At 45.0% G+C, this 27,187-nt stretch overlaps 1 protein-coding gene across 1 annotated transcript; it reads right to left on the bottom strand.

The window, feature by feature from the left end:
• On the bottom strand, window positions 1-27,187 carry STX5 (syntaxin 5). Its single transcript, XM_029614831.1, has 11 exons — window positions 27,013-27,187; window positions 5,263-5,476; window positions 4,995-5,065; window positions 3,882-3,937; window positions 3,529-3,599; window positions 3,275-3,391; window positions 3,090-3,146; window positions 2,890-2,971; window positions 2,436-2,536; window positions 1,847-1,968; window positions 1-1,228 (listed from the first exon to the last, which is right to left on the bottom strand). Exons 2-11 carry the CDS (start codon window positions 5,455-5,457, stop codon window positions 1,069-1,071), a joined length of 1,032 nt encoding a protein of 343 aa, XP_029470691.1. The 5' UTR covers window positions 5,458-5,476; window positions 27,013-27,187; the 3' UTR covers window positions 1-1,068.

Below are 27,187 nucleotides of genomic sequence, written 5' to 3'. Positions count from 1 at the left end.
TCGACAGGAGACTCTTTAATGTTCACCTATTAAAAATAACATTTGTGGAGAAAGTGTCAGTGAGATGAGAGTATTTACATGAGTACAGGGTTGCTGCAAGGGGGACACTGGGATGCAAGGCTGTAGCCCAAGCGAACAGCAGAAGGCAGGGCCAGAAATTGTCCTGCTGCTCCAGTCCTTCACAAATGCCACCACGGTAACCAGGAAAAGCAGCAGCATCTCCTCTTCTTCCCGTGCCAGTGCCAGTTTAGAAAGCCTCAAGGTGGTTCCATTATAAGTGTCTCTCACTGGCTTCTGCTGGGAGGGAGGAGAAACCCCCCCCCCCCCGAGCACACAAAAAAAAAAATGTGTTTACACAGGCAGAGGGCAAAGGCTGCCAGGGAGCAGAGCTGGTGGAAGAGAAACCGGCAGGATGCTTGCTAGCAGGGCTAGGGAGGGGCCCAGTGGAGATCCAAGTCTAGCACATTCTCATCCTTGCAAATCACGAAGAAGCTTTTCTTTAAGTTAAAACTAAAAACAGGTTTTTCTCTAGATAAATAGTGATTTTTTGAAATCTTAACTCTGCACAGAGCCCTGCTAAAGTCCTAGGGGGGGGGTTCTGTCTCCCAGAATCTCCTTTGATAAAGTTGTCAGAACTGCAGATTGAGTCAGAGGACCCCCAAGGCCTTATCCTCTCTGGGAAAACAAGTGCAGGGGGGGGGGGTCACAATATTGCACAGAGGAAAAGAATGGGCAGGTCTATACGTGCCTGCATCCTGCAGTCCTCACATGACTCAGACCCTGCTGGAATGCTTAATCTTCCTGCCCAGAGAGGTGTGGGTGAAGTTCCCCATACAGGAAAAGCAGATGATGGAACCACCTCTGAACGGGTGGCTATGGTGGGCAATGTCCTAGCCTCTTCCCTGCTCTTCCAAAATCCGTCGCGTCACTGCTGGTGGATTCCTTTCCCCATCCTTAGGAAGCAAACCGCACGACATGGCCACAGCTGGAGAGAGAGCAGTCCATGGTCAACACTTGGCTCTGGGTGTTTGGGACGACAGAGCAGGAGGGGGGGGGGTGGAAACGTCCTCAGGCCAGGAAAACTACAAAGATGATAAAGAAGACAATGAGGATAAGGAAGATTTTGATCATGAGCCAGCGGTTGGAAGTGACGGACTGGAAGTATTTCAGGATCTCAGAGTGAGCTGCATCCACATTCAGCTGCGTGTCCTCTACATTGGCATCGATCCTGCAGAGGAAAAAGAGGGGAGAAGAATGAAGTGGTGGGCGATGTGGGGAGAGGTCATAAGAACCTAAGAACATAAGAAATTGCCATGCTGGGTCAGACCAAGGGTCCATCAAGCCCAGCATCCTGTTGCCAACAGTGTCCAATCCAGGCCATAAGAACCTGGCAATTACCCAAACACTAAGAAGATCCCATGCCACTGATGCAATTAATAGCAGTGGCTATTCCCTAAGTATAATTGATTAATATCAGTTAATGGACTTCTCCTCCAAGAACTTATCCAAACCTTTTTTGAACCCAGCTACACTAACTGCACTAACCACATCCTCTGGCAACAAATTCCAGAGCTTTATTGTGCGTTGAGTGAAAAAGAATTTTCTCCGATTAGTCTTAAATGTGCTACTTGCTAACTTCATGGAATGCCCCCTAGTCCTTCTATTATTCGAAAGTGTAAATAACAGAGTCACATCTACTCGTTCAAGACCTCTCATGATCTTAAAGACCTCCATCAGGATGATTCTTGAAACTAGAGCCCCCAAATCATAGCTTTCCCTCCAGTGAGGAGCCATCCTGTCTCAGGCCCTGCACACAACACTGGCACCCATTAGAGCCTCTCCATACCTCTGAATCGTCTCCTCCTGCTCTTTCACCATGTGTGCTAGCTGCTGGAATATGGAGCCTAGCTCCACGATGGTGGACTCTATGTTCTGCATGGTGTCTGCTCGGCTCTGGATGTACGAGTCCTAGGGAAGAGAGAGAGTTACATCAGATCCCACATCCTGGGCCACAATCTAAAATCACTGCCCTGATGGCTACACAAGGCTGCTAACCCACCCATGACAAATGAAAATCTCTAATCCACTAAAGATGGCAGCAATCAGATGCTCCCCACAGGGGCGGAAAAAGGAGAAAAGATGATGGGCTTAGAGTACATAGGGGACACCGAGAAGATATGCTTAATATCTGATCTAACACTAAGCGGGTGGAAAGGATTACTGGAGGATTTTATGAGGTCACACAGGTTTGAGGCAATGCAAGGACAAAGTATCCAACCTAGAAGAAACAGATGAACTAGATGACCTCCTGAGTTTCCCTCCCAGTCTCAGCTTTCCCAGATTCACGTCCCGAGGGTCCCTTCCAGTCCCACCTTTCTCAGGTTCTAGATGAACTTCCTGAGCCCCTCAAGGTTGAACTCACTAAGCAATCTCACCTGCTCATCTATGAGCTGTAACTGTTGGCTCATCCTGGAGTCCATATCTATGGCAACATCCCCAGGTCTGCGAGTATCATCCTGCAGCAGCACCGAGCCCCCTGTACAAAAAACACAAAGGGACAGACCACCTCCTGTATGTCAGACAGAGTAACAGACATCCTGCTGTCAGAGACTAGAACCCCCAGAGTCAGACCAGACACTAGTGACCCTACTTTTAAGTGCAAATCCTCAGGTTTTCATCCACAGGACAATGTTAGCAGAGAGCACTCTGATCATCTCCGTATATTACCCAGCCCAAACACTTGACCAGAAACAAGGACAGTCGGGATGCTGCTGTCTTTATGCAGAGCCCAAGTGACACGTGATGCCTGCTAAAGACAGCTCCTAATGGATCCCAACGAATCAGACCCCCCAGCGTTCATTAACTTTATCCCACACAGGCAGGGCTCACCTAGATTATTTGCGCCGAGAGGCAGAGAGGACACAGGTACACGGGAGAACTGCTCCCTGCGACTTCGCTGCTGCTTCAGGTTCTGACGGGAAACAAACGAAAGGTCGGCGGTGGCCACTGCCAGCAGCTGGGTCAAAGACTCCCCCCAGCACAGAGATACAGACTCCCAACAACAGAGGCCCAGTGCCTGCAGTGCTTACCTCAGTTCTCACTTCCAATACAGACTTGAAATCGTTGGACATGGAGGCCAATTTGGACTATAAGAAGAAGATCAAGAGTGAAGTGAAATCTCCCGCCTGCTGCCACCCCTCCCCTCTAAAGACACACCCGTGTTAGATTATCTGCAAGAGATTTTCTTGAATCCTCCAGACCCAGCTGAACTCACCTGCAGGGACACGACTATCGTGTTGGAATGAGTCTGAATGTGTCTGCCATTCTGGCTGCCCTTAGCACGCACAAAGTCCTGCAGCTGTGCGATCTGCTTATTCAGACTCCCAATATCCTGTCAGGGGGAGAAAGGAGATAGGAGAGCTCTTCCCATACACTGAAGTGGTCCGACACCCGGGTGCCTCCCCACTTGGATCCACCACCACCTCCCTGTTAACTCCTCCACAGGTCCTCCAGCTACGCCCCCCTCACCTGTTTAATGATGTACGTCAGCTCCTCTATCTCCACGGCTTTGTCATCAAAAAGAGACTTGCGTTTTGCCACTGCAGGAGGAAAGCAATAGGCAGAGTCACTGACGGGAGGTGGGAGGACAGCGAGACAGTCACAGAAGCAGGGTGAACCAAGGGGGCCCGAGTTTCAGGGTTAGTGAGAGAGAGAGAGAGAGGAGGGAGAGACAGATCCAGGGGATATTTTTCATGTCACAGATACCAGGTGAGGTGGGGGGTTACATAAAATACCATCTAACGTTCACACTCGGGTGTTCGCAGTATACACGTGCCAACTGCTGCCTCTTGTGCACGTTTCCTGGGCAAGAATATACTTACGGATCGTCAACTTCTCCAGTTTGGCAAATGTGTTACTAAGATCCTTTCCGATGCGCCTGAGAGGAAGAGAAACAGTAATGAAGCTGACAGCAGTACCGTACAGCACTGGGCACACAGAGTGGACGCTCAGTCTTCTACCGTCATTGATTTATTTATGCGTTTTATATACCATCAGGCCAAAAGAAGATCACAAGGGTTTACAAGAGCAACGTTCATATTAAAAGGTCAACAGAACATCAAAACATGTTAACTAGGTTGTTAAATAGTAATTCATGATAAATTAGTTCCTTTTAAGTAACCTTCACAAGGTGGTCAGTGAATTGTCTTAATACTCTTAAGTCTCTTAATAATTGCCGTTCGTTCAAAAAATATCTATGTAATTTTCTACAAATTGTTATTTTGCGTTAGATTATATGCTTTTTTGAAGAGCCGTGTTTTAGGTCACTTTTGAACATAAGAACATAAGAAAATGCCATACTGGGTCAGACCAAGGGTCCATCAAGCCCAGCATCCTGTTTCCAACAGTGGCCAATCCAGGCCATAAGAACCTGGCAAGTACCCAAAAACTAAGTCCATTCCATGTAACCATTGCTAATGGCAGTGGCTATTCTCTAAGTGAACTTAATAGCAGGTAATGGACTTCTCCTCCAAGAACTTATCCAATCCTTTTTTAAACCCAGCTATACTAACTGCACTAACCACATCCTCTGGCAACAAATTCCAGAGCTTTATTGTGCGTTGAGTAAAAAAGAAAGCTCTCTCTTTCTGCCATCATCTATGTTACAGGGCAACGTCTGATCCCCACACTTCCCTCCCTCCCTCCCAGCACTTCCCACACTCCTACCTCCCTCCCCAACCCAGCCCCAGTGCCTTCCTCACCTGATCCCCCCACACTTCTGCAGTCATCCACCAACATAGCCTCACCTTCTCCCTCTCAAAACCCTTCCTGCATCCCTCCCTCTTAAAAACACACAGGCCACCTGCTTTTACACCTCTCCCCACACTCCACCAGCCCTTCCTACACCTGACTCCTACTCTACATCCCTCACACCACCATACAGCCTCGAGGTCTCCCTCCGAGTGCCTTCTGCACCCCTCACACACCAGACTCACTTGGCCATGAGGGTGAAGTCGCTCCTTTGTCGGACAGCGCTCAGTGTATGCTGGTTGGCCTGGATCCCATTCTAAAAAAAAAAAAAGAGAAAAATTCTTTAACGATCTCCATAATCACCTTGCAGTTCTAGGAAAGGGGGCTGAGAAAGTGATCCCGCACCCTTTCTCCCCCCCTCTGAGCATCAGCCTTCCCACATCCAATCCCCACCCCCTGAGCTGCCAGCACTGCACTTCTCCAGCTCCTTCCGCTCCACACACGCACACTTACCTGCCGGTTGCGGAGGGATTTGCAGGCAGAGAGGAATTCCTGAGTCCTATCCCGACACGACATGGTGTCTTCAGGAGCCGGGGCTGTGGCGACAACAGGGGCAATGGGTTCAGGGGGAAACGCCTGCGTCTGAGAAAGCCCAAGATAAACTCCCTGTTCAGTGTTCCTGGAACCGTGACGTTTCCGTGTGTTCATTGAGACTCAGAACATCTGACTGGAAGAGAGAGAGAGAGAGAGAGAGAGAAGTCAAGTCAGGCGGGCAGGAGTGACCTCCTTCCCACCCCATCCTGATCCCACACATCCCACCAGTAAGGTAAAAGGAAAGTTTATTTGCAAAACGTAGGCAATGAGCTGTCCAAGTCCTTCAGGACTTCAACAAACCCGTGTCCAGAAGAAGATACTTTCAGAGCATTTCTGAACTTCCTGGGGACAAGGGACCCGCCCAATGTCCCAGAAGTCCCGTAATTGGCACTAAAAAGATAGCAGCATCTATGACATCAGCTATAACAGCCACTTTACGCCAAAACTGCCTTATGCCCTTGCAGTGCCACCACATATGTATGTACGTACCCCTCTACCCATAGCCCCTCCAACACATGGGGCTAGAGTCAGAGAAGACACGGGAGTAATAAACAAGTGTTCTATAAACCTTATACAACAGATGAACCATCAACTCAACCGAATGCTGGCCAAGGGAACTGTGATGGGAATTTACCCGCATCTCTTTCCACTTAGGACAGGTTAAAGCAAGTCCTAGAACTTCATTCCATTGGTCAAGATGACCTCGTGGTGATGAATTACCAAACTTCCCCTGAAGAATTCCCCAATAAACCAGGGTGGTATCTTTAACAAAGGCCTCAATTATTTCAGTTTTTATTACATTTAAGTTTTGAAAAAGCAAATCATGAATGGTTTAAGACAAAGTGAAATAAATAGTTGGGGGGGGGGGGGGGGATGGACACTGTGTCATCTGCATACAATTTATAGTGTACCCCAAGCTGGCAAAGAGCCAACATAATGGAGTCAGATAGATATTAAAAAGAGCTGCTCATAATGCTGAGCCTTGGGGTACACCAGAAGTCAGAGGGACCCAAGCTGAAGTTTCCGACCCAAAGTTTACTTGTTAAAAGTGACATGTTAAATATGAAATAAACCCAGAGATCAAGGGCCAGCAAAACCAAGAGAACATATCCTAGAGAGAAGGATCAAATGATAGATGGTGTCAAAAGCAAATGAAATATTTAAAAGAAATTCCACATTTGAAACCCTGCCGAATGGTGGCAAAACTGGAGAGAAGGAGCATTTCAATATTTTGAAATGGCAGAAAGCCAAATTGGTACCAATCCAGAATAGAGGAAAAGTGGTGAGTTGTTGGAGCACTGCCTTCTCTATTATTTTGACCAATATGATAGGGAGGAGTTGGGACCGTAATTTGAAAATAAAAGTCAGGTCAGCAGAAGCCTTTTTCAAGATTGGACGTACTGATGCTCTTTTTAATGAACCTGCATTCAGTGAAGTATTTACAAATTTCGAGATGAAACTGGCTGAATCATTTTTGATGCATTTTAATAGAGCCGTTGAGCATGGATTAAGAGTGCTAGTTGGAAAAATTAATTCTACTAATGATGGAAACAACATCAGCCTCCAACCCAGCTTCAAAACATTCCCATCTCGTTCTTATAGATAATACATCATCCATTACAGCATTCCTGGAATGTTGAAATATTTGCTAAAAATAATCTCTCATTAAAATAAATTGCAAAAGACTCTGTCCAAGAGCCCAAGAGGGAGTATTAAAGGGAGCATTAGAAGGAGCTGAGCTCGGATTGATTGCACGCTTTACAGAGTGAAAAAGTTCTCTTGGATTATTGAAAGAGATTGATAATTTGGAATAGATGTATGTTTTGTTTTGTTTTGGGTTTTTTTGCAGCAGTAATAGCATCTTGATAATTTGAAAGAGAAAATTGATATGTGGATAAGTTTGACAGGGTGGGATATCATCACCATCTCCTTTCAGTCCTTCTCATATCTCTTTTCTTCTGTTGTAACAAACTATTAAAACCATGGGGCAATGTTAGATCTATTCTTCAGGAAGACCTTCCTTGGTGCCAAATTGTCAAGGACAGTGTTCAACGAGGTGTCCCATAGGGTCAACAAATCATCAGGTGAATCACTATTTATGGATTCCAGCACTGGTATAAATTCGGAACATAGGTCATCTGGGTTTATAAAGCCTCGCTTCAGAGATGTAACTTGCGACAGTGGAGACAGAGAATTTTGAGAGAGAAAGAGATATATGCATTACATATGGAGAATGCAGACTTATTTATAAATACAAAGTCAAGTGAATGTCTGGCTCTGTAGGTGGGGACAGAAATAATCTGTTGCCATCCACATGCGGACAATGTATCTAGTAGAGTAATAGCAGCATGAGAAATTAGGAGCGTCAACATGAATGTTGAAGTCTCCTAAAATAACTGTCTTAGAAAATCAAAATTAGAATTCAACAGCGCATTTATTAAAGAAGAATTATGGGATGGAGTCACGTGATGTGGTGGGCTTAGCCGGTCACGCCGAGTTGAGCTCCAGGTGCCGCCGCCACTATTAAGCTTAAAAGCGCCCTCCAGTAGCTGGAAAACTCTTCTCCTCAATAACTACGACGGAGAATAACATGGTCAGAATTGGCTGGAGAGACTGAAAGAAAATCTATTTCCATGGCTCTCCATACGACGAAAAAGGAGAAAAAAGTCGAAACCCGCCTCCACCAAGATGGCTGCTGGCACAGACACGGAACTATGGAGGACTCTGAGGCTTCCCTAATAATTCGCCTCACAGATTCGGTAGCATCTGCCTTGGATGACCGATTCTCACACATCTCTACTCAAATAGAAGAATTAAAATCATCTTTAGCTGAAGTCATCCCGCATATGGATCAGGTAGAAGGATGCATCTCGACAGTGGAAGATGACATTCTACAACTAGTGAAACGTGTCCACGTCCTGGAAAAGCACCTGCTGGAGAAAACCAACAAAATGGACGATTTGGAAAATCATGCTAGGCGATTAAACCTACATTTCGTAGGCCTGGCAGAAGATGAAACTACCACAGATGTAACTAAGTTTTTAAAGAAGTGGCTATTAGGTGAGCTGAATTTACAGGAATTGCAAGGAAAAATGATCTTTGAAAGAGTGCATAAGCTGGGGCCTAAATTACAAGATCGGAACCGCCCTCTGACTGTAATAGCCACACTCTCCTATGATCAATATAAAGGCATGCTTGCGAGAGCCTTTTATAAACGATAACAACTGAAATATAAAGGAAACAAAATTTTTATGTTTCAGGACTATTTTGCACGAGCAGTGACAACTGAGAATGTTTTCACAGATATGCACGAAATTAGTGCAAAATAACTTCAGATTTGCCCTGCAGTTTCCTGCACAATTGCACATATGTTATCAAGGCACCAGACATGACTTTCAAGCAATAGATGAGGCCAAGAGGTTTGTGCAACAATTAGTCCCCTCAGCTTGAGCCTGAAGGTAAACGTGAGGAGGGAAACTTCTAAAATTGTGCTTTTTTTTTTTTTATATTTTAATGTGAATAAGCAATGGGAGGCAAAGACAGAGATTGTTGAATTTTCCAGTCAATGAAAGTCCCAGCTGAGATAAGTGTTTACGATGGGCCGCAGCACTATCGTGTGAGCATAAAAGAAAGCGTAAGATAGCGGCATTACTCGCTTTAAATGAAAAACAATTGTATTTGGAACTACATCCGGATTCGAGAGGGCCTGGAGAGTAACAGGTTAAGTAAGAGGTGCTACGCATCTTAAATAATTAAGTTCGGACTTCGTTTGCAACCTGTTAAAACTGTCAGACAATTATATAGCGGGACCGTTCTCAGACGTGTTTATGGGCAACGACCACGGATGGCAGTGAGGGCCTACAGGCTATCCCATAAAGATCTCAGGAGCGATTAATGGAATTATGCCTGCGATTTAACCAACAAACCCTGATACCGACTAACAGTCGCTATAAGAAGTGTAGGGAAGGTGGACTCAGGCAGACTGTGCAACTTCAATGCTGAGATATATTTTCTCCCTGGTGCGAAAGTTCGAGAGTCTGCAATACATGCATGTGTTATCCCCAGAACAGGAATCGGGAAGAACATAAGGCCTATAATGGCTGGAGCAGCGAATGTGCAGAACTTTGTGGACTAGAGGTAAAGAATTGGTTGAGAAAATCCACTTATCTATTGGCGCACCATATACGAACACATAAGATATTTGGCCCGATAAAGTAATGATTGAGCTTTACAGCACATTCTTTGAGTGTTTATTACAATCATTGTACTACCTATGGGACTAATAGGTGCGATGTATGATTTTGTTTTCAGTTACAATGTGATGTGGGTGTCCATATGATAAAAATGGCCATATAAATTGGTGGTTAAGGAAAGGTGCAGATGGGAGGGGCGGCGGCACCCGATCTCATCTGACTGACTCTGAGCCTATAAATAGGCAATGGGTCTATGTAGGGAAGGATTGGGGACTGGGGATGAGGACTCCTGGTAACTTGATACATGGCAAAGGGGTAAATCATCAACTATATCCCTCTGAAGTTAAGGGTGGATTTACTTTACTTTGATAGAGGGCTGTACTTTATTGACTGATAGGAAGTAGGACGGATAGAAGACGAAAGTTTTCTTTTAAAATGCCTTTTTTCTTTCATTATGGGTGGGTCGCATAAAATAATAACTTGAAACGTAAGAACTTGCCATGCTGGGTCAGACCAAGGGTCCATCAAGCCCAACATCCTGTTTCCAACAGAGGCCAAACCAGGCCACAAGAACCTGGCAATTACCCAAACACTAAGAAGATCACATGCTACTGATGCAATTAATATCAGTGGCTATTCCCTAAGTAAAATTGATTAATAGCCATTAATGGACTTCTCCTCCAAGAACTTATCCAAACCGTTTTTGAACCCAGCTACACTAACTGCACTAACCACATCCTCTGGCAACAAATTCCAGAGCTTTATTGTGTGTTGAGTGAAAAATAATTTTCTCCGATTAGTCTTAAATGTGCTACTTGCTAACTTCATGGAATACGTCTTGTCCTTCTATTATTCGAAAGTATAAATAACCGATTCACACCTACTTGTTCAAGACCTCTCATGATCTTAAAGACCTCTATTATATCCCCCCCCTCAGCCGTCTCTTCTCCAAGCTGAACAGCCCTAACCTCTTCAGCCTTTCCTCACAGGGGAGCTGTTCCATCCCCTTTATCATTTTGGTTGCCCTTCTCTGTACCTTCTCCATCGCAATTATATCTTTTTTGAGATGCGGCGACCAGAATTGTACACAGTATTCCAGGTGTGGTCTCATCATGGAGTGAAATAGAGGCATTATGACATTTTTCGTTTTATTAACCATTCCCTTCCCGACGATTTCAAAGTATTTTCCACTATGATGCCTAGGTCTTTTTCCTGGGTGGTAGCACCTAATATGGAACCTAACGTCGTGTAACTATAGCAAGGGTTATTTTTCCCTATATGCAACACCTTTCACTTGTCCACATTAAATTTCATCTGCCATTTGGATGCCCAGTCTTCCAGTCTTGCAAGGTCCTCCTGTAATGTATCACAATCCGCTTGTGATTTAACTACTCTGAATAATTTTGTATCATCCGCAAATTTGATTACCTCACTCGTCATATTCCTTTCCAGATCATTTATATGTATATATTGAAAAGCACCGGTCCAAGTATAGATCCCTGAGGTACTCCACTGTAGGGATGTGAATCGTGTCCTCGATCGTCTTAACGATCGATTTCGGCTGGGAGGGGGAGGGAATCGTATTGTTGCCGTTTGGGGGGGTAAAATATCGTGAAAAATCGTTAAAAATCGTTAAAATCGAAAAATCGAAAAACCGGCACATTAAAACCCCCTAAAACCCACCCCCGACCCTTTAAATTAAATCCCCCACCCTCCCGAACCCCCCCCCAAATAACTTAAATAACCTGCGGGTCCAGCGGCGGTCCGGAACGGCAGCGGTCCGGAACGGGCTCCTGCTCTGAATCTTGTCGTCTTCAGCCGGCGCCATTTTCCAAAATGGCGCCGAAAAATGGCGGCGGCCATAGACGAAAAAGATTGGACGGCAGGAGGTCCTTCCGGACCCCCGCTGGACTTTTGGCAAGTCTCGTGGGGGTCAGGAAGCCCCCCACAAGCTGGCCAAAAGTTCCTGGAGGTCCAGCGGGGGTCAGGGAGCGATTTCCCGCCGTGAATCGTTTTCGTACGGAAAATGGCGCCGGCAGGAGATCGACTGCAGGTCGTTCAGCGAGGCGCCGGAACCCTCGCTGAACGACCTCCTGCAGTCGATCTCCTGCCGGCGCCATTTTCCGTACGAAAACGATTCGCGGCGGGAAATCGCTCCCTGACCCCCGCTGGACCTCCAGGAACTTTTGGCCAGCTTGTGGGGGGCCTCCTGACCCCCACGAGACTTGCCAAAAGTCCAGCGGGGGTCCGGAAGGACCTCCTGCCGTCCAATCTTTTTCGTCTATGGCCGCCGCCATTTTTCGGCGCCATTTTGGAAAATGGCGCCGGCTGAAGACGACAAGATTCAGAGCAGGAGCCCGTTCCGGACCGCTGCCGTTCCGGACCGCCGCTGGACCCGCAGGTTATTTAAGTTATTGGGGGGGGGTTCGGGAGGGTGGGGGATTTAATTTAAAGGGTCGGGGGTGGGTTTTAGGGGGTTTTAGTGTGCCGGCTCACGATTCTAACGATTTATAACGATAAATCGTTAGAATCTGTATTGTATTGTGTTCCATAACGGTTTAAGACGATATTAAAATTATCGGATGATAATTTTAATCGTCCTAAAACGATTCACATCCCTACTCCACTGTTTACCCTTTTCCACTGAGAAAATTGACCATATAATCCTACTCTGTTTCCTGTCTTTTAACCAGTTTGTAATCCACGAAAAGGACAGTCTCCGTGTTCAATATTTACTTCCACCCCCTCTCTCCTCCCCCCACCCTTTGCCCGGGGATCATCCAATAATAACAGACATCAGACATCAGGCCTTGCTTAAACAAGGAGCGCCCAGCAGCACATTCTAGAATGAAGTCTCCTCAGTGAGCCAAATGGTTATTTTTCCAACTTAAATAAGGGTTCCAGGTACGTTGAAATGCCCCTAACCTTTTCTGCTTGTGTGAAGTAATTTTGCAGAGATTATAAAGCTGAGCTGATCGGGACTGAACCTTAGCCAGCGCAGGGAGATCGTTAGCCTTCCACTTAATAAGCTATTTCACACCTAGCAACCGTGACAAATTTTATAAACTATTGAAGATATTTGTCTGCCAAAGGGTATGCCCAGTTTAATAAAGCCGTGTGAGGTGTAAGAACAATAGCCAGGTGAGTAATTTCAGATAACCAGGCAGCAATCTCTGTCCATAGACATGTAATAGCCGGGCATTCCCACCAAAGATGGAAGAAAGTGCCCTTAGCATCACATCCCTTCCAACATCTATCAGACACGCTAGGATATATCTGATGTAACCTGGAAGGAGAGTAACACCATCTATAAAGCAGTTTGAGACCATTTTCCACTAACATAGCGGAAATCAAACCTTTCCCCAACTTAGCATCTACCCCCCTCCCATGTCTTAAGGAAGGTCGTTGGAATCTGTGGGTCCTGGCTCAGCAACCGATAGATTTTTTACATTAATCTCTGCACTTTATGCGCCGACCTACAATAGGTTTCAAACATCGTTACCTTCTTTGTCAAGTCCCGTTGCAGCCCAATTCTACGCAAGTAATTGCTCAGTTGTAAATAGTGATACATTTCTGACTGCGGCAACGCAAATCTAAGCTGTAAGGTTTGGAAGTCCACCCAGTTAGCGTTTCCCCCAAAGTTGGGCGCAGCTAAAAATACCTTTAGATATCCAATTTTTAAAAATAGTAGGCGCGGCCCCCCTCTAAGATATGATAAAAGGGCATGGAATTAACTGAGCCCACCTTATCCCCTACTAAAATAGCCTTCCATTTAAGCCAAGTTTGAAGGGTATGCTGAACAGGAGTGGGGAGCTCCTCACACCATCGTCAGCAAAGGAATCTTTCCCAACAGTTCCTGTTCCAGCAGCATCCAGGATTTACAATTGGACATCCTATGCCAGTCTACTACAGCTTGTAAATGAGCAGCTGCATGGTAACATAAAAGGTTGGGAACTGCCAATCCTCCCTGTGCTCGAGATCGGAAGAGGATTTTTTGCGCGACCCTGGGCTGTTTTTCCCTGCCAAATGTATTTCATAAATCTACGTTGCCATATAAGTAGAATGGGAGTCGGGACATGGTAAGGGATCACCTGGAACAAATAACTGATTCTGGGGAGGATATTCATTTTAAAAGTAGCTAGGAAATATGATGATTGGTTCCATTCCTCTAAGTCCTTGTAAATTTTCGAGAGGAGTGGAAGATGGTTAATGTGAAATATATCTTGGTGGGCCCCAATATAAATACCTAAATATTTAATCTTTTCTTTCGCCCATTTGAAGGGGAATCGCGCCTTAAGATCCTGCACCTGAGCATCCTGTAAGGTGATATTAAGGATCTTGGTCTTATCCCAGTTAATAGAATAGCCCGAAACCTTACTATAGGAGCTGGTAAAGATACCATAGGGTTTGTTAAAGTAACTATTACATCATCATCTGCAAACATGGCCAATTTGGATGAGAATTCCCCCACCTGGATCCCAGAAACCACAGGGGTCTCGTATTTTTTGAGCACGTGGTTCAATGAAGATAGCAAATAATATAGGTGAAAGGGGGCACCCCCGACGTGTGCCCTGTTCAACCAAAATATTAGTAGAGTAACCCCCATTTACTTTAATACATGCCCGTGGGGAATCATACAGTTTCACGAGCCACTTAATAAAGAAGCACCCAAACCCCATTTTGTGTAAAACTTGAAACAAAAATGGCCAATGCACCAAATCAAAAGCTTTTTCAGCATCCATGTCCATAAGCAAAAAAGGGGGAACTATTCCGTTTAACCCACCACAGAGAGTCTAGGATTTTCCTGACATTGTCAGAGGCCATGTGCCCCGGGATAAATCCCGCTTGGTCAGAGTGTATGAGCTGGGCTATATATAGCAATTAAGCCTACTCACTAAACTTTGGCCAATAATTTGAGATCAATGTTAAGCAAAGATATAGGCCTATAACAGCCACAGTGCGTGGGATCATGGCCCGGCTTTGCTATTACCGTTATTCCAGCTACAATGGAATTGGAAGACAAGACCCCGTCAGCACGCAAAGCATTAAACATTTGGGTTAAAGGTACCGTCAGAGCGCTTGCAAAACATGGATACAAAATGCGATGTGAAGCCATCGAGTCCGGGAGATTTATTTACCTTCAGCTGCTTGATGGCCTGGGAAACCTCCCCTGGGGTGATTTCCCTATCCAGAGCTTCCCGTTGACTATCTAATAAACTTGAGAGGGGGACTTCCCGCAGGAAGGTATCGATATCCGTGAGATTAATAGCCGAATTACACTCCAGTGGGAGCACTCAGAGGAGAGGATCACCTTGCTGGTGGCTGAAAGGAATCAGTAAGTTTTTGCTTGGGACATTGACTTTTTTAAAAGTATTGGGGCAAAGTTAACTATTTGGGAATATTATTTAGTGTGTTTGTGCTTTTAATAGTCAGTAAGGCAGTGAATAAACAAGTTAGACTGTTTGTATTTTTAAATAGTCAGTCAATAAGGCAGCAGTAAGCAGTAGGTAGTGTGTTTAGTTTTAAAAGTCTGTAAGGCAGCTAGTAAGCAGAACTGAGTGCTTGTATTTAAAAAAAACAAAAGAAAAAAACAAAACCCACAACCCCCCCCCCCCCAAAAAAAAAAAAAAAAAGTAGCCAGAAGCTAGAAATAAGCTAGGTGCAGTGTATACCTAAGTAAAAAGGTTGAAGAGTTCAGCTCAGTTACTCACCTTGGAAAGGTGTTGAGGTAGTGTGATTTGGTTTGAATTGGTACTAACATTTGTTAATCAAGAAAGCAGTGAGTCACTCTGGCTGACTAACTGAAGTTAGACTGTATTTTTGCTTTCTGTATTGTGGGTGAATACCTAATAGGCTCATCAATATGCATTTGCATGTGATGAATGCTATTAGTTTCGGGGGGGGGGGGGGGGGGGGGGGTTGACCGCACCTTTTCCACGTGCTATTACCCCTTACTGTATAAGGGGTAATAATGGCACATCAAAAACGCGCGTCCAAATGGCCGAGCGCACTGTTCTGTATTGGCCTGAAAGTGCGTAAAATTATAAATCTGGTTCACGTGGCCAAGCTGGGGTGGCAATCTTCTGTTCTGTTTGCCGCTGATATGGAAAAAGCATTTGACAGAGTACACTGACCGGTTTTATTTCAGATAATGGAGAGGATGGGATTAAGTATTCACTTTTTGACGTGGGTGAAAGAACTGTATAGCGGTCCAAAGGCTTGCTTAAAAGGTAAATGGGTGTTATACAGATACTTTCAAGAATGAAAGAGGCACGAGACAGGGATGCCTCATCACCTCGTCTCTTTGCTATTAGCCTGGAACCATTAGCGGAAGCCATTCGTAAGGCCTCAGAAATGTCAGGAATTAAAGGGGGGGATAGCCACTATACAATAAATCGCTCTACATGGATATTATGTTTACCCTTTCGGTCCGGAAATTTCCTTGCAGTCTGTGGTGCAGGAATTACAAGAGTACAGGAGAGTATCTGGCTTTAAAGTAAACACAGATAAGCGAGATTTTGCCAGTCCACCTCAATGAAGCTGAAAATTCAACAATTAATGTTGTCTCATCCATTTAAGTGGAGTGCAGACAAGGTACGTTATCTGGGAGTGAATGTTTAAACAACTTCATTAACACAGGTTTTGGGAAAGTGGGATATGATTAAGCTGTCTTGGTTACCCAGAATTTATCCGTTTCAAACTCTGCCATGCATCGTCTCTGACTCTTCAGCTTAAAATTCTACTAAAAAAGGATATTTGAATTTATCTGGAAGAGAAAGCCTCCTAGGGTGGCTAAGGGAGTATTATTTAGCACCAAGAAGGAGAGTACCGAACTTAACGAAGTATTTTGGGGCAGCACAGCCAAAGGCTGCTGTGGAATGTCAAGTTTATGTCTAAATAAAAATAAATAAATAAATGCAGAAACTAATAGAAACCACTGGGTTGATAATGAGCAAGATCTGCTGGGCTATATCCCCAGTCAATATTTATTTTGGCTGCCAAAAAATAACAGGTGGCTGGGATCTCTCCTGGGCTTCTTGTTTGGGTTGCACGTTACCTGTTTGGGATTAAGTGGAGAAAGCATCTTTTTTGGGGATAGAGTATTTCATTATTTAACTCCCATTAGATATAAATCTTTTTTTTGGCAGGACAAGCGTACTCAGCTTTTTAAAAAAAATGGGAACTGAATGGATTTAATAGGTTAGGCCAGGCTTGGGCTGGGGATAAGGTGGGAAGTTTGTTTTTTTTGTTTTTTTTTTTAATTTGAGGGATACTTTTGGAATTTCACAAAAAGGATTTCTTGGTGGATGCTCAACTTAAGCCCTTCTTGGGCATGAAATCTGTAAAAGGCAACCTGGTTACGAGCTGTTCTTTGCTTGAAGGATATTGTGCTCAAGCTTCCAAGATAAAAAGGGATTTCCAAAATCTGTGTGCGGTTGAATTCAGATAGATCCTACCCATTTACAAGCATGGGAGGGTGACTTAGGGCTGAAATGGGAAGCTAAAATGTGGGAGCCATGTTTTATAGCCATCGGTCGTAGTTCAATATCTTCTGTGTTGATAGAAAATGGCTTTAAAATGTTATAGCAGTGGAATTTATCCCCGTTTAAATTACAGAAGATATACCCTTCCTGTAGTAATCAATGCTGGAGGAACTGCAATGGTATTGGATCGTTCTTGCACATGTGGTGGCTATGTCCTCAGGTCCGGGAATTTTGGGATAGGGTGTTTTAGTCTCCTTGACTCCTGAGGTATGGTTACTAAATATTCCCTTATCTATGGTACAACAAAAACTATTAACCAATAGTTAATAGTTGCGATAGTGGCAAGATGTGTTTTGGTGGCGTGGTGGAAAAGAGCGGAGGTTCCTCCTCTGAGAATATGGGGTAGATCAAATTGAAATCTATACACTGTATAGAAAAGTTGCCAGCCATCCATATGGATAAACTGCAAAGATATTCTGGAACCCTTTTACTAGATAGTTGGTTGCTAACAAGGAAATTTGAGGTTTTCTTTTGTATTATTCCACAGTGCTAAGTTAAAATAGGGTTAAACTGTTCTTCTCCAGACCAGGTGCTGTGTGGAGGGGATGGGGTGGGGATATCTGTGTGAGGCAACAGCTGTTGAAGATGGTTTGTGAAGCATAATCTTTGTTAAATGTCTGGTTATGTAGCCATATGGGGGAGAGAGAAGGCATTGTATTTTTCTCTCTTTTCTCTCTCCCCTTCTACTATTATTGATATGAAGGGGCTATGGTTCATAGTGCAATGTTACATGCTGTTCTCTTGTACACTTGGCAAAAAAAAAAAAAAGGCGGGAAAGAATACTGCTTCTGCTGCAGCCAGACCCATCTCAGCGCAGCCTCCGCAGCTTCCCATTTGGCTTAACACAACTTCCTTAACCTCAAGGTGAAGAGGGAAGGCCCCCAATAACTTTTATGGATTCCCTTAATAAAGGGGGCCACAAAGTTCCACCTTCGCATTCTCAATTCAAAGTCAGGTGACCACTGAAGTAATGATGCCCTCAATCTTGCCCCTATGAAACAGCCTAATTATAGGAGCATCCTCCAGACCAGGCGGGAGCTCACCCTCTTCCAGGGAAGAACTCTCTGCACCCGGCCAACCCTCAGACCCTTCCAGAACCTTCTCCTAAGGAGTCCCTGGGCCTCCGGAGCCCTTTTAGACCCTTTTAGAAGGTACATTCAGGACCAGAGGTGTTGGAAGGACTCCCTAAGGGAGGCAGCAGATCTCGAGGCCTCCCTCAGCTTCCTAATTGTGCCAAAGGCCTGGTATAACAATGAAAGAATTCCAGCGAAAGTCGGCCAAGCTCTCCTGGGGTAAAGCAACTAGCAGGCCTGATTTGAGACTGACTGCTTCCAGGAGAGGAGGAAGGCCCTCTGTCTCCTCAGCAACAGGCACAGGGACCATGGGAATGCAAATATGGCATCCCCCACCCTTGGTCCCACCAAAGCAGTACCAGCAGAAGAGCCTAAAAATGTCCCCAGCCTGCCACATCTGCCCGGTGGAAGATGCGGCCCCGAAATCAGTGGAGAGCGCTGCAAGGTTTCCCCAGGGATTCTCCGAAAAGTGTAGTGGCCAAGCACAAAGGTTCTTCTCCCCCACCCTAGCATGCCTGACCCTATACATGCCACACCTGTGGCCCTGCTCTATTCTGTGCATGCACTCGGTCCAGTGCATGCTAGCCAGCGCCGCAGCAACACAGGCACCCAGCATGCCCTTCGGCCCACAGAAGCTCTGCTGTGCAGCCCAGCCCTATGATTCTCCTACTGCCTCGATGAGGACACCCCCACCGGTACGCACACCACAATCAGGAGATGACAGCAGTAGCTTCAAGCTTATTTCTCTGTTTTTATTTTTAAACTATTTTAAACCACACAGAACAAAATAAACAATTCATCCAATCTCTTATTTTCTGCAGTACAATAATGACTCGCACCCCAAAACACAGCAAGACTCCCCCATTGTATAAGGATATACTGTACATAAAAACATAGAAATGACGGCAGAAGAAGACCAAATGGCCCATCCAGTCTGCCCAGGGAGCTTTCACAGTTATTTTTCTCATACTTCTCTGTTACTCTGACCGCTGAGGTCAAGGCCCTTATTGGTAACATTTGGATTCTAATTTCCTTCCACCCCTGCCACGGATGTACAGAGCAGTGCTGGAGCTGCATAAAAGTGAAGTATACTTATGAACTCTCCTCGCGTTCTCTCCATTCCCAGTAAGGCCCCCAGTCTCTCTTAGAAATGTCCATTTTGTCTTTTAACTGGAACGTAAGCTTTTCCATCCACGCAATTTCCGTAACTTTGCTTCTCCCACAGTGACGAAAGGGAATCCGCTTCCACATCTGAGCCACCGTCAAGCGTGCCACATGGAGGAGATGTCCGACCACTCTTTGAAGATCTCGCATGCTGGACCTGTTCGGCCAACGGCCCAGTTGATATAAACGCTGGATCAGGCTCCAACGACTGAGAACACATGGCTGATATGCAGTCTGTAACGCCCGCCCAGAAATCCTGTATCTTCCGACAACCCCACCACATATGAAAATAAGTTCCTTCTTGCCCACATCCCTTCCAACACTGTGTCCCACTTTCACTAAATTTAGAAAAAAAAAACCAAACCCAAAACAGGCTTGCGATACAGTCTGCATACCAACTTACAAAGCACCACTTGCCCTTTACAACAAATTGTAATTCTGCAAGTGTTTCCAAACAGACTTCCAGTCCCTGCCATCATTTAAATCTACATTCCATGGTTCCATCAGACGAGGAGAGGTACCGGAGCCCCCCCAGTTTGTTTCTAAGAGAGAGGTAAAGTACTGAAATCAAGTGGCGGGGCCCAGAAGTATAACATTCCACCCTCTTCATGCCTGCACACTCCTCCAAGATCAAATCAATTGATGCTGATCGAGTAATATCCCTACACAACTGCAGGTTGGAAGAAGGAATATCGAAGTCTCCCATCAGCTCTATCAAAGACCGTAACCGACCATCCTCCACCAACTGACCCAAGTACCTCAATCCAGCCGTTACCCAATGTTCCATGTCTGGGGAAAACATGCATTGTGAATCCTGGGGGTACCTAACAAAGAGGTCATATAGGATTTGAGACCCTCTGGAACGGCGAGAGAGTGGTGAACCACCCTCCAAACTCTTAAAGTATGGGAAATAATCTTATGGTCCCTCAGTATTGCCCGTAGGCAAGGAGAAGAGGATGGCAGATGTAATAAGGATGCCACCTCCTTCTCAATCTCTGTCCAGGCCTGAGAAGGGTCAACTCCCATCCATTCCCATAAACATACTAAATGACATGCCCAGTAATACCACTGAAAGTCAGGGAGGCCCAGCCCTCCCGCGTCCCTATGTTTAACCATAAGAATATAATTCAGCCAGGCTGGCCTGCCCTGCCATATAAAACTACTAACCGCACCCCACGACTGCCAAAACGTCTGCAGAGATATCACAGGGCAGATGCAATGGATAAATTAAGCAAGCCAAAGCGACCGTCTTTATCAAATTAATCCTACCTAGCAGTGAAATAGGGAGATGAGCCCAGCTATCCAAATCTCTGTTAATCTTAGCAAACAAGGGAACATAATTGTCTTGATTTAGTTTAGCAAAACTCCTGGGTACCCACAGGCCCAAGTATTTTAACCCAGTATGTGCCACCTGAAACATATCCGCCCTCCCAGCTCTCTCTTCACTCCCTCCCACGAACATGATTTCGGACCTGTTGAAATTAATAGCGTAACCAGATAAAGAAGCATAAAATTCCAGTAAATGTCGTAGTGCGGTCACCGAACTGTTTACCTTTGTTAAATTAAAAAAAAAAAGTGTATCATCAGCATACAAGGAAATCTTGTGAGACATATCCTCCAGTGTAAATTCCTGTATATGTGCCAAACGCCACACCGCTTGTGCTACAGCCTCCATCATTAGGGCGAACAAAAGGGATGACAGGGGGCATCCCGGTCTCGTCCCTCTTTCTATGTTAATAGGTACAGACTGTATTCCCCCTTGTGACCACTCGAGCCCGAGGATTAGTATACAGTGCTCGTATCCAACACACAATATCTGCAGGGAACCCAAAAGGCTGCAACACAGTGAACATAAAAAGGCCAGGCCACCCTGTCAAATGCCAGGTCTGCATCCAGGGACAGAATCGCACCCTTCAACTTCTTTTTCGACGCCACAGACAGAATATTAAATAACCGTTGAGTATCGGTTGGCCGTGAAGAAGATCAGTCATTACATCTTCTATCCGGAGCTGCAGGATTTTAGCCAATAATTTTACATCTGCATTAATTAATAAAATACATGATGCACATTCCAAGGGATCCTTAGGTTTTTTTATGTATCAGTATTATGAGGGCCTTGGTCAAAGAACCCACCCGCGCCAGAGGCCTTCTTAAGTAATTAAATAATCCACACAACCGAGAAGCCAGTAGGTCCACAAATGTTTTTTTTGGAAAATTCTACAGAATACCCATTGGGTCCTGGACTTTCTCTCCCGCCAGTGTTTTTAAGGCCCGGCATACGTCCTCTTCCCTAATAGGGGCTGTCAAGATATCTGCATCCTCCAAAGCCAGATGAGGTAAACCCAAGGACTGCAAACATTCCTCTACAACCGGTCCTTCCAGACCCGGGTGGGGTGCGATATAAATTCGTGGAAAAAAAATAAATCAGCAAACTGTTTATTAATATCTTCTGGGAGCTAATTCACCACCCCCGTCCATCTCTGATACCAAAAATAGTGGTGAAGTCCAATTTAGTCTTTGTCAATTTTGCTAATAAAGAACCAGATTTACCCCCGTGTTCATGGCACTTGTCTGGAGGAGAGCATTGCCCTTTTCATTTTCAGGACTTGCAGCTGTTTCAGTTTATCCTGAGCCAAAGTTAATTTTCTGAGAAGTTTTTTTGGATCCCTTCCAGGGATTTAATATCGGGTTTCCGAAAGTGCTTTGTTCTTTGTGCCGTTGGACGATGGTAGCGGAAACAATCGTGGGTACAGCGCGCCAAGCACGGAGATTGGAGGAAGTCCTGTAATCCTCTCTAACTGTCTCTGATTCAAAGGTAAAACTTCTCTTTTTTTTTTTCTTTTTAAAATAAGGCCCAGAGATGCTTTACGAGGAGGCAAGGCCTAATCAAGCCCTCCTGGAATACAGGCCACCACAACTGCTTCAGAGGGAGCAGGGAAGAGCACCGGAGCCCTGAAAATAGGAACATTCCCGGTGTAACATACAACCAATCTGCCTAGTTACTCTATCCACACCGCCAAGGACATAACCCAACAGCCAGCCACATAGTGACCACCTGCAAGATCTCCCTCTTTAGTCAGGACAGTCATTTTTGGCTTAAGAATATTAGAAGTGCCATGCTCAGTCAGACCATTGAGCCCAGCATCCTGTCTCTGACATTGATCGTGCCCTAAAAATAGATTAAAATGTTTTGCTGCTCGCTTCCTGTACTAAGTAATGGGTTAATAAACTATATATGGACTGTTCTTCCATGAACTTATCCAGACCCTTTTTAAACTCAGCTAAACTAGATGCCTTGTCACATCCTCCAGCAATGAATTATACAGCTTGATTGTGCATTGAGTGAAAAAATACTCTCTCCAATTGGTTTTAAATCTGCTCCCTGTTAGTTTAAAGGAATGTCTTCTAGTCCTAGTGTTATTTGAAAGGGCAAATAACCCATCTTTATTTACCTGTTCTACTGCACTCATGATTTTGTAGACCCTGATCATATTCTTCTCAATCGTCTCTTCTCCAAGCTGTTCCCACACCCCTTCACCATTTCTTGATAAGGGGTTGGAACAGCTTGCTTACGAAGAAAGGTTAAACTTGCAGACTACCAGGCCGACCCAGCTTGCCAGGTAAACAACCATATGGTTGCCTGTGCTTCCACTAGGACTTCTAACATTTCATACTAACTATTTTGCTATTCATCTTCCTTCACCATCATGGAGAGATGTGCATACAAGATCCCCTATTAGCATCACATTGCTGATGTCTAACCACAAAGTCCTGAAATAGCTCAGCAATACTAGCATGGTTATTACAATAATATGACCTCCTAGGTCCCCTATATAGCCTGATACATCAAGCCTGCTACACCTTCTAGTTATTACAGTACTTGCAGATTACCTCAGAGCCAGCTGATAGTCAATTCTAGCTTCACAGCCTGACAGATAAACTCAACCATATGGTTGACTGTGTTTCCACTAGGACTTAACATTTCATGCTATTATGCTATCCATTTTGAGAACCCCCCGATACTGATTGTTGAATCAGTTTAGTTTGGTGATATACTTTATTTTTGTATTTCTATTTTGCCTTTCATGGCTGGGAAGCCATTTCAAAGCAGACCCCAAAAGATTAAAGGGTAAGTTGAATTATAAACCAATAGGTCACACTTTCTATTGTCTCTTCACTTTTAGCAAGAAGTACCCTCTGCATTTATCCTATACCCTCAAACTACATTACTGTTCTAAATTCCACTACCTATAGGATGTTCCAGGCAGTCACTGCCCTTTCTGTAAAAGGGTCATGTAACCCTACCTATGGTGACTAGCAAGTTTCTTGAAGATTTCTGGAGGGTTCCTGCTCTTCAGTGAGAGAGGTCAGTGACTTCTGTGTAAGGGCAGAGCTCTTGCAATCTGCAAGCCTCCTCTCTATTAAAAAGGGATGCAAGAGGAAGGTAGAGAACCCTGGTGCAAAGGGTGATATAACCTAGTAGATAAGCTGGTAACTAGAGGAGGGACCTTCCCTTCACGGGAATTGTATTGGGTTTAGTGAGATTCTATATAAGATGCCCCCATGCATCTGTTGGTTGTCTTGCGAAGAGTCAAGACTTTTGAGGTATCCAAATATTTCTGAAGTGAAGAATGGGAAAGGTTCCAAGTTGAGGAAAAAGATTTTAGTGGCTTACCAGAGGGAGGATACTCTACTAAGAAAAAGGGTAAAATCCTTGTCTGGGAAAGCTCCAGTATAAGAACTGTCTTAAGTATGATGTTGCCCCAAAGGCTGAAGTATGATGTTGCCCCAAAGGCTGAAGTCTTGGGTGAATAACATTCTTCCTGCTCAGAGAAGAATGAGCAAATTATTGAATGTGTTTCATTTTTGTGGGACTGTATCCTGCTATTCAATTTAAGACTTTACTTTTTTTTTCTGCTGTCCTTTGGATTTACAAATAAAATTAAATTTTGGAACCAACATTGGTGTGCTGAGCTGTGCTTGATCTTCCCCTGGGGATCCCAGAGTCAGTCTGATCTCCATTGGTGATCCCTGGTAGACTTTATCCAATTCCAAGGCTGCAGCAGTGGCACTCATCTCCATCTGCCTCTAGGATATGGATGTTCCTATACTGGGAAACCCAAAGAGAGGACAGCAGAGCATATGCACAGAAGATCTCTTTACCTCATGATTCAATGTAACAGGCTGCACCCAGGGTACAAACCGAAAGCAGCTATGGATAAATTAAAAGCAAAATGATTTAAGGATAATAAACTACAGAAGGATCTTCAAGGGCAATTTATAATGCCAGAATTCAGCCACATTCAAGAGTGCCAATTATGGCTCATTCTCCCCATCCATTGCAGATTATTTCCTGAAACAAAGACAGGTTATCCTCCTCTTAATTCACACTCTTTGATGTGAAAGGAAACTTCTAAGGGAAGGATACTGCCGCCTGTCCTCACTCCTACCAAAAGCATTCTGGGACATGTAGGAAGTTAAGGCCAAATAGCGCAAGCAGCAGTGGCTGCACAGTATCTCCGATTTTCAGAAGGCATTCGACAAAGTCCAGCATGAGAGGCTTCTAAGAAAACTAAAAAGTCATGGGACAGGAGGAGATGTCCTTGTGTGGATTGCAAACTGGTTAAAAGACAGAAAACAGATTAGGATTAAATGGTCTGTTTGCACAGTGGAAAAAGGTAAACAGTGGAGTGCCTCAGGGATCTGTACTTGGACAGGAGCTTTTTAATATATTTATAAATGATCTGGAAAGCGGTACAATGAGTGAAGTGATCAAATTTTCAGATGACACAACATTATGTCAAGTAATTAAATCTGAAATGGATTGTAATAAATTGCAGGAGGACCTTGCAAGACTGGAAGATTGGGCTTCCAAATGGCAGATGAAATTTAACGTGGACAAGTGTAAAGTTATGCATATGGGGAAAAATAACCCTTGCTGTAGTTACACAATATTAGGTTCTATCTTAAGAGGTACCACCCAGGAAAGAGATCTAGGTGTCATAGTGGATAATACTTTAAAATCGTCGGCTCAGTATGCTGTGGAGATCAAAAAAGCAAACAGAATGTTAGGAATTATTAGGAAGGGAATGGAAAATAAAACAATGGATGTCATAATGCCTCTTTATCGCTCCATGGTGAAACCACATCTTGAATACTGTGTGCAATTCTGGTCGCCACATCTCAAAAAACATATAGTTATAATGGAGAAAGTGCAGAGAAGGGTGACCAAAATGATAAGGGGCATGGAACGGCTGCTCTATGCGGTAAGGCTAATGAAATTAGGGCTCTTCAGTTTGGAAAAAGAGATGACTGAGCGGGGGGGGGGGGGGGGGGGGGGGGAAAGAGGGGGGAATATGATAGAGGTCTACAAAATCATGAAAGGACTTGAACAAGTTAATGTAATTCACTTATTTACTCTCAGATAATAGAAGAACTAGGGGGCACTCCATGAAGTTAGCAAGTAGCTCATTTAAAACAAATCAAAGAAAATTCTTTTTCACTCAGCGCATAGTTAAGCTCTGGAATTCATTGCCAGAGGATGTGGTTACAGCAGTTAGTGTAGCTGGGTTTTAAAAAGGTTTGGATAAGTTCCTAGAGGAAAAATCCATAAACTATTAATTATTAATCAATAAGAACATAAGAAATTGCCATGCTGGGTCAGACCAAGGGTCCATCAAGCTCAGCAGCCTGTTTCCAACAGAGGCCAAAACCAGGCCACAAGAACCTGGCAATTACCCAAACACTAAGAAGATCCCATGCTACTGATGCAATTAATAGCAGTGGCTATTCCCTAAGTAAACTTGATTAATAGCCATTAATGGACTTCTCCTCCAAGAACTTATCCAAACCTTTTTTGAACCCAACTACACTAACTCCCTGACATAGCAGGTTCGGAAGATGACCCAGCCTCAAAGGGCCATCCAACGCCAATCTGACCAAATCCGAATAGTAGCTTGAGATTTATTTAATGTTTGGATTCTTGCCAGATATTTGTGACTTGGATTGGCCACTGTTGGAAACAGGATACTGGGCTTGATGAGCCCTTGGTCTGACCCAGTACGGCAAACCTTATGTCCTGTATCTCTGTGAAGGGCCCAGGATGAGCCTGGTACGGGGTCCTCCTGACACACAAATTCAAGCAAGAGAAACACCCTACAAAACAATAACCGGGTTATTCCAAAAGAGAGAGAGAGAGCATTTGTGTCCCTGACCAAACAGCGCCCTCCTCCCCTAGGGTAGTGGGTAAGGAGGACTGAAGAGGAGCACCTAAGGATCGAAGACAATTACCGAGAAGGGAGTTCAAGGAAAAGTTATAGTGGGGGGGGGGGGGGGGAGGGTAAGGGTCTGGGACCCCCAACCGGAAGCTCCCTCCTTTACTTCCGCCCCGATAATCGCGTTACCAGCCCGGATTGAGCAGCGGGCGTGTGGGTCATGCGCAGAGAGCGGAATTTCAATCCACCAAAAGCAAAGGGAGGCACGGGGGGGGGGAAGGAGGGCTCTACCCGGCCGTTATGTGCTCCTTCTCCCCGGTTACTCATGGGATTAGCGGGGGGTGGGAGACCTCCCACACTCCCTCCTACTCTCTGGTGTATTCCCGTCCCTCCCCCCCACCTCCCTCAGGAGTTAGCATCCCGCCTTCTCTCCCCCTCCCCCTTTCCGGAATCACCAGACGCCCGCTCTCCCGTGCGTTACCGTGTCCCGCCGGGCTCCAGCTCTCTCTCGACACCTTCCGTACCCAGAACACAGTCCCGGCAGCTGAGCTCACGCTGATTGACGTCACTGCCACGTCCGCTCCCGGCTCCCCGACGCAAACTCCGCCCCGCCCACCACTTCCGGTGACGTGTCCCGGCGGCTGGAGGGAGGCGAG

The sequence above is a fragment of the Rhinatrema bivittatum genome, chromosome 8, assembly GCF_901001135.1.
Source record: "Rhinatrema bivittatum chromosome 8, aRhiBiv1.1, whole genome shotgun sequence".
NCBI classification, from domain to species: Eukaryota; Metazoa; Chordata; class Amphibia; order Gymnophiona; family Rhinatrematidae; genus Rhinatrema; species Rhinatrema bivittatum.
This window is presented reverse-complemented; position numbering and strand designations above follow the sequence as displayed.